This window comes from Mesoplodon bidens (genome assembly GCF_964165515.1).
Source record: "Mesoplodon bidens genome assembly, chromosome: 11".
In the NCBI taxonomy this organism is placed as follows: domain Eukaryota; kingdom Metazoa; phylum Chordata; class Mammalia; order Artiodactyla; family Ziphiidae; genus Mesoplodon; species Mesoplodon bidens.
In genome coordinates this window covers 82,812,734-82,828,071 of record NC_138167.1, presented here as the reverse complement: position 1 = coordinate 82,828,071, position 15,338 = coordinate 82,812,734, and the positions used below count along the sequence as shown (strand labels likewise).

At 41.5% G+C, this 15,338-nt stretch overlaps 1 protein-coding gene across 3 annotated transcripts in view; it reads right to left on the bottom strand.

Moving 5' to 3' along the window:
• Window positions 1–10,845, bottom strand: part of NTN4 (netrin 4) — a 112,403-nt gene extending 101,558 nt beyond the window's left edge. For 2 of the 3 annotated variants that reach the window (XM_081248718.1, XM_081248719.1), the window contains exons 1-2: window positions 10,286–10,842; window positions 6,899–7,428 (exon numbers count right to left, since the gene is read on the bottom strand). In XM_081248718.1, the coding sequence (XP_081104844.1) occupies window positions 6,899–7,428; window positions 10,286–10,340 (585 nt within the window). In that variant the 5' untranslated portion in view covers window positions 10,341–10,842. Of the gene's footprint in view, window positions 1–6,898; window positions 7,429–10,285 lie in introns of all 3 variants that reach the window. The other variant, XM_081248720.1, reaches the window with a different exon arrangement.
• Window positions 10,846–15,338: the final 4,493 nt, after the last annotated feature.

Here is a 15,338-nt window from a genome sequence, read left to right as displayed (position 1 = left end):
TTTAAGTGATCTAGGTGTAAATTTGGGCCATCCTGGGCACCTACTTATGAGGCTCCACATAATCGCCCACACCTCCCCGTTATCCCTCTGACCTCGCCTGTTATACTACACCTCAACCCCTCTGCTTCAGCACCAGCCTCTTCACAGTCCTATCAGTAGGAGGCAGACTTCCTCAGGGCCTTTGCTCTTCCCCTAGACGTGCCCATGACTCATTTCTGCTTCCCTTCAGGTCCTAATTTAAAAGTCACAGTGAGGCTTTCCCTGGGAGCTCTGTCTAAACATTTAAAAACCCCTTCCTACTTCCTAGCCCCCTTCCCTGCTTTTTTTTCTTTCTTTCTAAATTTACACTTATTATTGATACTATCTAACATTCCATATATATTTACTTACTTAACTTGTTTAGCACCTTACATTTAGAATGTAATCTCAGGGGCAGCAGTTTTTGACTTTTTGCTGTGTGTCCCCAACTCCTAAAATAGTTGGCACATAGGAGACACTATATAAATATTTGTAAGAAGAATGAACGAATCATGACTAGTTTGAAAGGATACGTAGGAGTTGTGTAACATCTAACACAATTAGTAAACAGTATTATCATTTTACAGTTATTTTCATATAATTCAAGTCAGCACCAGCCCCCTCACTGTCCTGAAGCATTCTCCAAATGTACTCTGGACATTTATGCCTTGTGGGGATCTGTGCTAGGTTCAGAGGTTGGGGGTCTGGGAGCCACAGAGTGAATACAGTGAGAGAGGAGACAAAAGTTCCTCAAGAAGTGAACACTGTAGGAACAGAAGAGATGGGGGACATGATATTATAGTTACATGTAAGTGACCAGAGTGCATGGGAGTGCAGACGAGAGAGAGATTACATTCAGTGACTTTTCAGACAATTCTGATTACTGATCAGAAGCAACAACTTCCATATTCTCTGGCATGATTCATTTTCCTCGTCTTCCAGAGCCCCCAACCTCTAATACTCCCAGCCTGGTTTGTGTTCTCCACTCCTTGGTAGGAAGTTACCTTGTATGCCCAGATATACCTGACCTCCAGGTGTCTGTTCCTCATTGTCTGGCCTTAATTTTTCAATATGAATCATCAGTTACTAACTCAGCATTTTGCAATCTGATCTCTCAAAGTTTCCAGAAAATTACAACCAAATACTGGCAAAGTTAAACCATCAAATAGAACAAATACGAAGCAAGCAGATGCTAAACAGATTTTTTTTTAATAGCTAGAAAGAAGGTATTTGGTGGGGGGGTATTCACCCATTGAAATCAATAAGTCAAAGTTTATTGATTTAATCTCTGGGTTTGTTCAAATTTTTAATGTAGCTCCTTTGAATAATTTTATTTGATAACCATCCTGTGGGTTTTCCTTAAACTAAAGCCATTTTTTTAAATGTGCTGTTATAAGTCTCTAGCCCCACCCCTACAGGAAGGGAGTAGCCCCAGGGTGTGGATAATTGAAACACTCTAAACAAATATATACAACATTTTATTTTCAAAAAAGTTCAACAAAATTATAGCTGAGAATATGCTTCAAAGCATAACATTAATAACTTAGAAGAATTACTTAAAGTGGTTACCAACTAGATAAAAAGTATTTCCCTTCTGCCCAACAAACAAATCAATAAAAAGTATGCTAAATGGTACTGAAGAACTGTAATACTCACTCCCAGATCATTTATTTTAAATGATCTTGGGTAATGTTAAGTGCAAAGAATCTTTACTTGTTATTTTTCTATCTAATGTAAAATAAATTAACTTTATTATGCAAAGTTCACATATTACAAATTATCAATTGAACTGTAAGTTTTACAGTTTAATAATTACCAGAGCAATTTAGTTTTAGTTTTGTTTTGTTTTTGATTTTGGAGTTATAATAAAACCTAATCATATAAATAATTTTAAAGCAAGCTAATCATCCCAGCTCTGGCACAGTTTAGCTCATTACTTATTTACTCTGACCAAGTTACTCTGACTCACTAAGTCTCAGGTCCTTTGTCTGTAAAATGGGGTCAATACTGGTACCCAACTAACAGGGTTCTTGTGAAAATAAGGGATGCAGAGGACTCTACAGAATGCCTGGCAGATGGGAAAGCTTCAGTAGATAAGAGCTGCCACTATGACTCATGACTGATACTGCTGAAAAAATAGGCATGAGCACATTTCAATGATTGAAGAAAACAAGTAGCTAACCAAAGAGTAGTGTTTAGAAAGCACTTCTACTCATGTATTACTTTGTTTTATCTTTTCAGTTTAAAAATCCTAAATATTGTTTAGGACATTATACATATAAATACCTGTAAAAACCTGATTAATTGATCATTTTCTGCAAATTTGTGCCATACTGACTTTATCACAAGGTATTGAAATATAATCCTTTTCAATGGCCTAAAGAGACAAACAGATACTCAGATCTTGCAAAGCATATTATTTTCACAACATACTTGGGGAATTAATCATGCACTACCTCATATTATTTAATCAATCAGTCCATAAATTATCGCATTTAATCTCTTACCCACTGGACTGTAAGGATTGCGAAGGAAAGGAATGTATATAGTTTTTGTATCTTTCACACCACACAGCTTGGTACAAAGGAATTTCAAACTAGTATAGTGGAAGCAGCACTGGGCTAGAAGTCAGGAAATACGAATTTCAGCTGAGTAATTGTAGACAAGTCACTTAACTCTCTTCAGGCTTCAGATTACTCATCAGTCATGTGCTTTTCCATCAATGACATTCAGGTTCCTTTTCAAATGCTCTCATTTTAAGAAACACTAGCAAGCGGGATTTTTACCAATGTTTGTCATTTTAATACACAACTTCAGTTTTCCATATCAACAGGTTGAAAGAAATAGGACCCTTAAGTATAGATTTTGTTCACTCATGAAAACTTGCCAGGAACTCAGAGTTCTTGTCACTGTCTGCTCCATCAGACACAAATCCTTCACCCTGTTTTAAAAACAGCAAGCCCTCCCCTGCCAGCATTCCCCATCCCCTACCCTGTTCTATTTTCTCCTTACTACCTATCACACTCTGGCATACTGTATATTTTACTTAGTTATTTGTTCTCTATCTCCCCCTTCCCCACCCCCATTCCCAGTACCATGCCAAGCACCACATCTGCCTGTGCCTTTTTTTTTTTTAATGGAGGTATATTTGAAAATTAAGAATTGTATGTATTTAAGGTGTACAATTTGATGATTTGATATACATAAACATTGTGAAATAATCACCACATTCAGGCTAACATTTCCATCACCTCAGATAGTCACCACTTTTCGGTATGTGTGGTGAGAACACTCCAGATCCACCCTCCTAGCAAATTTCAAGTACACAATAAAGTATGGTTAACTATAGTCATACTGTTGTACATTAGATCTCCAGAACTTGTTCATCTTGCATAACTGAAACATCGTACCCCTTGAACAACATCTCCCCCATCTGTGCCTTTTACCGGGATTTTGGGAGCACTTAATACCTCCACCCCAGCATTTCCCAAGTTGTGCTCTGAGGATCTCTAGAGTTCTGAAAGATAGTAATCGGAGTTCTGCAAAAAGCGGGTTGCATGGGCAAATAAGTTTGGGAATGTCCCATCCTATACTTCCCACTTGGAGACAGAGGACACATAATGAGAATATTTATATACTTATAAATGTCTAATTTTGTTAAACCCAGTCAGTGTTTCCCAATCTGGTTTGGCCATGGAAACTTTTATTCCCAGAACACCACTGACATCTCAGAGGACATTCCTGCTCAGGAGAAAGCCATCTGGCAAATTCTTTTTTACCTTCATGTCACATCCAAATGAATAGCAAATGTGAGAGAGTGAGCGAGGAGAAAGACAGATAGCTCTTTGCTAGCAATTCTTAGAGGTAATGGAAAGAGAACATGGTTTTATGAAACAAATACTATACTTTTAAAGTCAGAAGACTTGTGATTTAGTCCTAGCGCTGTCACATAACTAACTAACTGTATGTCGTTGGGCAAATCGCCCTACCTCTGAGCCTCAATCTCCTCTCCTGTAAAGGAGACACATTTTAGGGTAACCATATCCTATTCTTTGAAACTGCTGACCAGTTTAGAAAGTTTCTGTGGAGTAGATTTGACTTGGATTTCAAAAGTATTTAAATTTAAAAAGTATTCTTGGATTTAAAAAGTATTCTTCTGAGTGGATTTTTCGGGCCTATATTTTTAAAGTCCTCTTTCAGATGACTGGTGCCTTCCACTCTGAAGATGGGCATATCTGATTTCTTAGACATGAAACTACAGGACTCTCTAGGGCCCTAAAAGCCCAAAGAAATATTTTAGAATGAATAATGGAAACAAATTAAGTCTGGGATGTATTTAGGTTAGTCTGCGTAGTAGGATAATACCTAGAGAAAGCCTGAGAAGTCTTATATAGAATGGAGGAAGATAGAGGTCTAGTATTATAAATAAGGAGTAAATGAAATTTGAAACTACTTATTTGATGCTAGATTAATTGGCTTATTTTTCTGATCACTCAGTTTTCAAAGAGAGTGATTGAGGATACAGGGTTGTACTGAAAAATTAATTTGTAGCTCAGCACTAATTTATATTCCAAAGCAACATGCAAGAGGTAGATAATAATCATTTCCTAGGGGGCTTCCTCGGGTCCGTACCTTTGAGGAACTCTCTTCTACTCTCTAACTCAGGAGGGAAAGATTCATCCTCAAACCTGTCTCTGAAGGGAAGAAATTCTATGATGGTTTAATGTACACTTGCAAATAATGCTCTAGAGAGAACTAGGTGGCACCTGATGTTTTTCTTGCCATTGAAATATGTCTGCTGAAATAACAACTACAGTAAAAGAATTTTTTTTAACTGGATATAAAAGGTGACTGCACATTGAAAGATCTATCTAATGTAAATGTTAGTCTCTGCTTGAAATTTGATGTAAGCATTGATGACAATAAGTAGTTTGGCTTTAAAGAAGACAAGATTTTGCTCTGCTATAGGTTAAATAAATGTTCCTTTAGTCATCTCTAAGTAATTGCTGGGCCATGGTAATACATTCAACATGATATTTGCTAAGCAAGCATGCCTGCCATCTGGTTACTGAAACTCTATTTTTGCTACTTCATAGGTACACATGGCCCAGTAGCACTGAGATGCAGGGAACTGATAGGAGCCTGTGGATCAATTCCAAAGCAATTTGAGAGTTCAAGCCATTCATTTGTTTGCAACACAAAGTGTTCTCCACGGAAGAAAACAATGAGTCTAACTTATCTGTCTCTTTCCTGTCCTGGTATCTTTAAAAATGTCCATCATGACAGGGTGCATGCAGGTTTACAATATTAAGCCAACTTTAGAGAAGAATGGAAAGAAAACTAAGAATGGAAAATAGTCTGTGTGCTGCTTGTACCACATCCTGCTCGGCTCTGGTGCCAGCAACTCTGTTCCTGGTCTGAGGAGTGTCCACAGAAGAAGAAGTAGCTGGGTAACATGGCAAAAGTCCATATGGGTCTATGGTAGGAGGGAGAAGAAGTTTCCAAACCAGTCCTTCCATCAAGTCCCTGGCAAGCACCCCTGTCCCCCAAACCAAAGATAGAATTAGCAGCACGGAGTACAATGCCTGACACACATAGTAGGGGCTCAATGAATGTTTACTAAATATAATCATCTGGGAAGTCTGTGAATAGTAATATAAATGACTGCTAGAAGAATGATTATGTTAGTCTCTGAAGCCATTGTAATACTTGCATTGGATATATGCTTAACACCTGGTCCAGGCTTTCTTAACTTTGACACTATTGACATTTTGAGCTAATAATTCTTTGTTGGGAACAGGAGTGGAAGGGATGCTATCTTGCCCACTGTAGGAGGCTTAGTGGCATCCCTGGCCTCCATCCACTAGATGCCAACAGTGTCCCTCTCCCCCGCAAAAATGTCCCCCTCGTGATGGGGGGTAACAAAATCACTCCTTGTTGAGAACCACTTATCTACTCTGTGTGTCTGTGTCATGTACTAGAGTTAGAAATACTATACTCTCTCTTCTCTTTTTTCCTGCATTGATATTTCTTGATCTACACGTTGAAGGTATTTTATTCTTTTAATCTGCTTTCTCTCAATTGCCTCTAAATTCCGTGTTTTCACATATCTCAGTGGGGGAGGGCTTTCTAGGTACATCTGTACAAGTTAAAAAAGACATGTTTCCCCCTTCGGAGAGGTGAAATATGAAACAAAGAGTAAACATTCCATACAGAAATTGGACTAGTAGCTAAGGAGGCTGTTTTGCAGAATGATATTGAGATGGTCTTGCGCCCCGGATAGACCCAAGACCCTAAGCTGCAACTGATATGTATGTGCGTCCAAAAAGAGTTTCTGCATCTTAAAAGAAACTACCTTCCTTTGTTTGCTATGCACTCTTGCAATCTTAACAGTAAAACTCCTCTGTTATATAAAAGTATCCTTCTGACAAACATATTTTTTTCTCCCTTGGTTTTGTTTTTATTTACTTCCTATTTATGTTAACAGTTTCAGGAAGATACCAGCATGGGCTCCAGGAACAGGCTGTCTCAGTAACTCCTGCCTCTTCAGAAGCACAGTAAGCAGTCCTGCTACCTGAAGAAATCAGTAGCCTTTTAAACCTCTAAGGTAAAAGGATAATGTTGCATATTTACTCTTTCTTAAAATGAAAAAAATTAAAATCTTAGAAATCTGACTTAAACCTAGCCAGTGGGCAACCTGCTTGAAAATGACTACACATCCATGTCTAAGGGTGAGAAATAATTTATGACAAATAAAGCTCATGAAAAATTCTAATTTCACTCATGTTGCTACAAGTATACCTTCATGCTTTAAAAAAAATGTGGGCTGGTAACATTTTTCTACCTTACTTACAGTGTAGAGTTAAACATGTGCCCTTACCTCTCCTCCAGTGCACGGGAAAGGATTGGAGTATCTAGAAGTGCAAATAGCTCCCTTCTTGACAACATCATCTTCCAGGCCAAATGTAGCCAGGCAGTTAGTTGCAAAGTACTTGTAAGGCTTCCACGTCTTCCCAAAGTCCTGGGACCGGTCCAGCACCATGGCTGCCGGCCTGGGGGACTTGAACACCATAATCAGATGAGTGAAGTAGAATTCAGCTTCCAGGTCTAACTGGATCTTTTCTCTGTGCACATCCTCAGCAGACTGCCACCACGTGCGAGGAAACCTGAAGGATGAGTCTGCCATGGCAGCTGGCAGGTGAGCCAGGTGAGGCTGGGCAGCACTGCATTTGTCACATTTGGGCTGCTGACAAGTCAGATCAGTGTTCTCACTATAGAAGCAGTACAGTTCAGTGGCGTTCTGACCACAGGTGGTGTCTGCCCAGAGTTTTCTTCCTAAAGCCAAATTTCCCATGCGAGGGTTACAGGCTTTTTCACAGCGGGAACTCACTCCAGCCACTCCACTCAGTCCTAGAGATGGGAGAGCATATGTTATTCAAGACAAACCCATCTGGAAACCTCTTTTGTCCACCTAGTCCATCTTCAACAGTCGAGTTATCCCCATATTGCCCCAAGGCTTTCAGTAAAGAGGAAATGCTACCAAATTTGAGCATGAATACTGTTCTGCATTTATACTATTTGCATATGCAAGTGTGTGAATGTGCATGTGTGTGTGAGGGTGTGTGCCTGCATGCCCGTTTCATGTAAAATTCACATAAGAGAAAATAAAATCACTTTGGGTAAAGGGCGAGAGGAAGGAAGGTGGAAACATTGGGTAAAGATAATGGGCCTAAAGATAATGGGACTGCTTTCTAACAGTCTCTATTTTTGAAATACATTCATTTGCTTTTGAAGTCATGACATAAATAATACCAAAAACCAACAATGTTTTTAAGATCACTCAATTTAGTCTTTCAAACATAATTTGAGTCTTTAGCATTATCTAACATGTTTATGAGAATGCATTGAGGAGGAAATGTAGAATTCTACTATATTTTTAAGACAAAAACATGAAAGGACCAATTCCCTAAGAAAATCAATATGAGGTATTGGTATACAGTGGGATCTCATTTAGGGAGACAAAGCTAGAGACCACTGGAGCCAAGATGTGCAATATCTATTTTTAATATTAAGTAAATGTAAGTAAGAAAAAACCCTCTAAACTGCCAAATGACAGAAAAGCTTATTTGACACACTCTCTGCCTCTTGAGTGCTTCTACCTATGACAGGTTCTACAGTAGTTACCTGTTTGCTTAACAGGAGAATGTTTACAGTCTGGCAGCCACTAACAGGACCTTTAAACATAATCTGTGAACTAAAACACCTTCCTAAAGAAACATGTGCTTCCACCCAAACAAAGGTCCAACAGACTTTAATGTTTCAAAATTACTTAAAATGATAAACATTATACACCTACTAACATCCTGACTACATAATATAATCCTTAATTTGGGCTTGTCATTTTAATTATGAATACCTGAAGCAATATTATCTATTTTAAAAGTTAAAACAGAGAGGGAAAAAAAGGAAAAAGTCAAACCCCAAATTCCGGCTAATTGAACGTTTCTGCTTAAGAGGGAGCATCTCTGACTTGTTATCACTATACTGTTGGAGAAGCCAAATGACAGCTTAGACCAAAAGAGAGACATTGCACACACTCAACTGACTATCACGAGCCTCACGAGCCTTATGGTTCTTTGCAACCATAAGAAAGGGCTTCCTTAGGCATATTTTTTGAATGTCAAATTCAAGTGTGCATTATGCCTGGACTCTGTTTGCCACTTTTCTGATTAGCTGGGGCAACAGTTGCTTGTTTGGGTGGCCAGGATCACCCAGACACACAGTGTGCTATGACTCACCTGTAAAGCATTTCAGGGAAAATCATATACTGCCCGTACAAGTATTTTTGACTTGAAACACTTGCCTTGTGATATTTATTTACAACCTCTTGATTGCTTGCATGTTTTTGCCATAACACGGTTTGAAAAGGGAAAGGTTTATTAAAGTTCACTTTGTGGTTGGGGGAGCATGCATAAGTGCATGCAGGGGTGCCTAAGTAGCAAGAATTAAAGTAAAAGCTTAGACCTTTAACGGCTCCTTGGGAAAAGTACTGAATAATTTTAGATGCCCCCACCCGAAACTAGGAAGAAATCCAGAAAAGACTGGAGCCAGATAAATAATCGGTGGACACAATACTTAGATATCCCTAAAGAAGTGACCATCCAAGTTTAGCAAGGATGCTCCTAAGAGTCCGATGCGTTTGGGATGCAGACTCTAAAGCCTGGCTTTTGCTTCATGCTAGCGTCTCTGGGGGCTGAGTGGATGAAACCGAAGGGAAGGGAGAAGTGTGCCAATGCTCCCTCTCCACCAGTCCGTCCCTCCAGCCCACACTCCTCTTTCTGGAGCAAGCGAGATGCGTTTGAGAGACCAAGTGGCCAAAGAGTCCCTCACTTTCTTTCCCCCTTACACCCTGAACCGCACTTACGCCTAACTGGAAACCAGGTGACCTGCAAGAGGAGGGTGAGGAGCAAAAGGGGTTCCCAAATTTAGAAACGGCAAGCTAGGAACGGGTGGTCAAGGGCAGCCCAAGGCAGCCGGGATGGGAGTGGGAGGGAGAGCGCATCTGACGACGCCTCTACCGGTCGTCCAGTTACCGAGACAGGAAGCAGACCCGCCTCCGACCTCCCGCGGAGCCTCGGCCAGGGTACCAATTCCCCAAGGGCGGCAAGCCGGCTCCGTGCAACCCGGGGCGATCACTACCTATCGTCCCAGCCCGGGGTCTCACTGAGTTCTAGCCGCTGCCCAGGGAGAGGCCACTCACCCCGCCCCAGGTGTCCCTACCTGGCTCCCTAGTACCCAGCATGAGGTCGGGGACGACGGCGATCGCTCTCAACAAGAGAGCGGCCCCGGCCCACGCGCGCCCAGGGTCGCTGGGCCACCCCTCCCCATCATTCCTCAGGCCATGAAGTGCCGGGGGATGGCGAGCTTGGTCCTTTGTTCCCTCACAAAATGGAAAGGCAGTTTTTTACAAGTCCAAACCGAGAAAAAAAAACCAACGTCGCGCTGTCTCCGGCAGGGCGCACCCAGGATATCGGGTTATCCAAAGGCATGTGTATCGCAGTTGCAAAAAAAAAAAAAAAAAAAAAAATCAGTAGTATTTTAAACTGCTGAGACCCGGGGAAAGGAGGCGGAACATGGCCACTCATTTCATCCTTGGGAGCTGAGCTCTGCGCTCTCAGCCTGCACTCGCCTGCACCCCCGAGTTCCGAGGTGGGGCACACAAGGGGCGAAGGAAGGGGGTTGGGGGCCCGGCAGCGTCACCACCCACCTGCGGCCACCGCGGAGCAGCCCCAGAGCAGCAGCAGCCGCGCGCAGCTCCCCATGGCCGGGAGGAGCCGGGAGGACCCGGGCCGGGCGGGTGCGGGAGGGAGTCGAGCCCTCGCGGCCGCGGGATGAAGCGCCAGCAGTCCTCGGGAGGAACCGGGGCTCTTTATTTCTTCCTCCTCCTGGGGTGCCAGGCTCGGTCAGTGGGCGCCGGCGGCGGGGAGCTGCGGGCTGGGGCCGCGCCGGGCGGTGGGGTGACCCTCGCGCACCGGCCTGGAGGGGCGCGGGCACTTTGAGGGCGGCGGGAGCCCCGGCACCATAGCCCGCCTGGCCGCGCTGCCCAGCGGAGCGGTCCTGCGGGCTCCTCCGCCGCTAGCCCGGGGCTCGGCGCCCGCAGCAACAGCTGAACTTTGCGAGACCTTTCACTTCCCGGCCGCCTCCGCCGCCGCCGCCGCCGCCGCCGCCGCCACCGCCTCCTGGGCGTCCTCCTCCGCTTTTACCACGTCCTCTTGCTGCTGCGTCTCGGTCCCGTCCTTCTCCATGGGCAGTTCCATGGGATGCATTTTTATTGCACCGACACCGCGGCGCTCCGGTGCCAGCCCTCCTCCCCTCGCACCTCCACCCCTTCCTCCCGCCCGCCCCCCGCGCTCGCTTGACAGCCTGGGCGCAGTAGCCCGCGCGGTCGGGTCGCCGCCGCCGCCCGGGGAGGGATCCTCTCTCCCGACCAGCCGCCCCCGCTGCCTCGCTGCCAGCTCCACCCGCCCGCCTCAGCCCCCGCGCGCGTCTGTCACCTCGCACCCCAGCTTCCCTCGTGCCCCTCCCGTCTCTTGCCCTGCTTCTCCCTGTGTGACCCCCTTGGTGCCCTCCAGCACCCACAGGCCTCCTCTGGAAGCAGTCTCCCACCTTCTCCCGCAACATTCCAGAGAGCAGTTGACTCCCTCTTGATCAGGTCAGGGCATGCCAAGGGGCTTAAAAAACCGCGAAACAGGCTAGCTCCTACTTCCCACATCCCCCAACAAAAACAAGCCCTCCTCTTCTCCCGCCACCCCTTCTCCAGAGTCTAACGACCCAGGGATGGAACCCCTCATCCAGTCCGGGGTCAAGGGCAAGGGAGAGCTCATTAACTGCTAAGTGGCATTCGCCGCTTCTCTGCCGACTTTCGGGGGTGGTGGGGGAGGGCATCTTGGCTAAACAATCAATGCTTACTTTATCCGAGGTGTATCCGTTTTGATGTAAAACGTGTTCCCTAATTCAAACTCAAGTGCTAAAAGAAAAGGGTCACAGGATTAGCTAGTGCCCAGTTTAAGAACATCCTTGTCTAGGGGCAGGGGCACGACAAAGACAACCTCTTTGGTCCTTCTAAGCACTCTCTCTCCAGTTGTGCTGCTAAACAATAATGTTGTGTAATAACGTATGGGGAACAATTTAGTAGCGACGGCAAGCAGCTAATTGTGGATAGGATTGCTCAGGGCTGCTGCTTATGGAAGACGATTACACAGCCCTTGAGTCTGGGACTTTTGCAAGTTCTGTGAAGTTATAATTGTACGTACACATCCAGGGAAATTGGTTAAAGTTAAGTAGAAAGCAATTTTTTATTGCAGTTTTCATTTTGTGCCTTTAAATATTTTCCAGAAAATTATCTACTTTACAGATACCATTCAGTTGTGTGTGTTACTGATGACGACAGTTCAGAGCTGTGGGGCATACGTAGATATTATTTATGACTCAGCTGGGGACACGTAAGAAGTTTATATCTCCCAGGAGGGACCGGGGCAAGGTCAGCATCATCCATTTGGGAGACATTAAAATTATTCTGGCCAACACTGGGAAGTGGCAAAAGGTGTGGGACAGCAATTTATGTAACACTTTAGAAAATAAACCCTTTGAATTTTTCAAATATTGGTAGTGTTAGGGCTTTCTTCATATCTTATAGACATGTTCCCAATGAAGTCAGTGAAACACGTCTCCAAATTATTCTTCTTACCAAATAAATGATAGGAAATTATAACAACCAAAGGCTCTTAGCACCAATATTAACCTAATTAACAAAGCAAATCTTTAAAAAAAAGAAAGAAAATGCACTTTTATTATTAACTTCTGATTCTACTATTTTGAGGCAGAACTACTCCATTTCTCATTACAAGTGTTAGGGGCATAATATCTGCACCAATCCTGCCTTGATAATATACTTCCTTGATTGCTCTGTAACTGGTTCCTGTTTCCTTTAACAAGAGAGTAAATGCCTTAATGGTCAAGCAGTCTTTTATACTTAGTCTATATAAAACATTATTATGGTTTTCTTTTATTCTTAACTGAGAACACCTGCTAGATATATAGCAAATTTTCATTAAATGTTTTTGACTGAGTAATGTTAAACCTATTACTATATACTAAGAGCAGGGATTAAGAAGAAAACCAGTGAAATCAGAATGATTCTCCATATTCTAAAGAAATCTGTACGTTTATACCAAGATGAAGCAGCTCAGGAGAGAAAAGTAATTAGCATTCTAATAAATTTCATTTGGTTGTATAGTCTAATTTAGTTATAAATTCTATTTTGATTTTAAATTTTTTTTTCTTTTTTCTTTTTTTCTATTTTCATTTTGAAGAAACTATACAGGAAAAGTTTACCTACCTAAGGAAAATCTTGCTCAGTGATCAGCATATATTGCTTATGATTAAGTGTTTTTGAAAATTTTAGTAAAGAGTTTAGAATTCTTTTTAAAAAATTATGAAGTAGTAGGAAGCTTAGCATGGAATTTTGATAACCAGTTTTCAGAAGCCACATAATTGACAAATCTAGACTACTCCTGAGAACTTGAAAGAAAGATAAAAGGTCCTTTAAGAACTAAAATAGATGGCAAAAAGTCCATGCACCAAAGACCTTATTCACAGGAGAGCTCTTTAGGTCTTCACTTAAATTATTCATGCAGTGTTAATAAGTTTGGTTATGCTGTTATCCTAGACCATAGCATATTAGAAGTAACAAAGTAGAATGAAGCAGAATCCTGTTAAAACAAGGAATGAGTTGCAAAGTGGTAAGAAAAACATAGCCATAAGGACCAAAACCCCCACAGCCATCTGAAGACTTTTAGTTTAGAGGCAAAGCACCAAAAGGCTGCAAAGGTATCACTAGTATAACTTAGTACAGTAAATGAGGTTTCTAATGGATCATGGGATTATTTAGCATCAAAAGGAACCTTAGGGGTCTTTGAGGCCAACTTCTTACCGCATCATGAATCCTCTCCACAAAATCTCTGTCCAATGGTCATCCAGTTTCTGTTCTCAAAGTCTCAGTAAACAAAAGCCTCAAAAGCAGCCCTTTTCATTTTTGGTACTATTTTGTTTAACTGTGACATCTTTCTTCTTAAAATTCTACCTATGTTTATAGTTTAGTTGTCTGCAACAATACAGAATAGGTCCAATCTCTTTTCTAATAGGTATTTGAAGATTTGAAGTCAAGTTTTATTGCTCCTCCTAACTCTTCTCTTCTTCAAGTGTTTAATTGCCCATGTAGCATGATTTCCAAACCTTTAACCATCTTATTCACCCCTTTTCAGATATACTACAGTTTGTCAATGTTGCTTTTATACTGTGCACCTAGAACTCAACTCCAGGTTTGTTTGAATCGGTGTAGAATAAAACTGAACTAGTAGTTCCCTTAACTTAGGCCTAGGGCTTATATTTCATCAGCCTAAAAATGTATTAGAAGCTTTATGATGTCAGCTGATATTATGCTTGAAGCAAACTAAAATCCCCTTTTTATATACTGATGTCTTAAAGAGTCATTAATAAAACATAAAACATGTTTTGTTTAACCAGAAGGAAAGAGTTCCACTAAAATACATTGCAGATAGCAAGCATTCAATAAATATTAAGGAAAAAAAGCAATAAATTCAAATTGCTAAATTTGAAAAATGGCTAAATTTTTAAAAGGAAACTGTTACTCCTGAATGGGATAAGTAGCTATTTTCTGAAAAAATCATCACTTCTATGGAAAATTTGATTCAATAACACAGTATACATTGGTATTACTATACATTTCCAAGGAAAGGAGAGACTTTGAAATAGTGATATTTTTAGTATACCTATTATCTTTCCTCCATGGAACTATAAACAGTATCTCATTTATCCTGGACGCATCAATGTGTGGGAAGGAACAGGTATAATTTTGCACATTTTCAGAGAGAGAAGATGATGTGAAAGATATAAATGCCAAATTAAGATCATCCAATAAATATACACCAGAGATAGGATATGGGTTTCCAGATTTGTTTGTTTGTTTGTTTGTTTGAATCATTGCTTATCCATCAGTTTTCCATGAGTACAGTCTTCTTTTTTTGAACTAGAAGACTTTTAGGAGACAATGAAATAGAGAATTGTTCCCATTGAAATAATCCTATATTTTGTTTTCTACCTGGTCTATGCCCTTCAAATGCCCTTTAAAAACACCGTCCTGGGAATTTCCTTAAGCTTTAGTCTAAGCCTCCTGCCACTGGCACTGTGTTTCTTATTTCGTCTGCTTCCTGGCTACAGCTGCTCATTCCTAGGAAGGGAGTAAGAGCCTTTGAAAATACATGTGCTCTTCCAGGAAGGTAAGCAGTACTTTCCTTAAAAAAAAAAAAAAAAAAAAAAAAAAAAAAAAATGCACACATGCTCTCTCATGTTCAAATTAATTATATGGAGTCTAGAAAGTTCAAACAAACAAGAACAGTTCTGTTGTTGTTACAGAGATAGCTACTCTGGACAGCGCTGTACTGACACAAATTTTAAACATTTTCTCTTCAAAATAGCTCTTAGCTAAAACTTTCTATACATATTGCTGTTTCTGACATTAATGAAAAGAGGCTTAGAGACAAATAACTACGTTTTTAAATGTAGGGAAATAGATAAAGAAACAGCTACCAAAGGCCTCATGAGGATGAAAGAACAGTAAGCAATATGGGTAATTTCTCTTATTTATATCTTTTATATAGCAGTATAGTAATTAGGAGCATGGACAATGGGGTCTGACTCCCCAGATTTTAAGCCTGCCTCTGCCACCTGCTAGCTGTGTG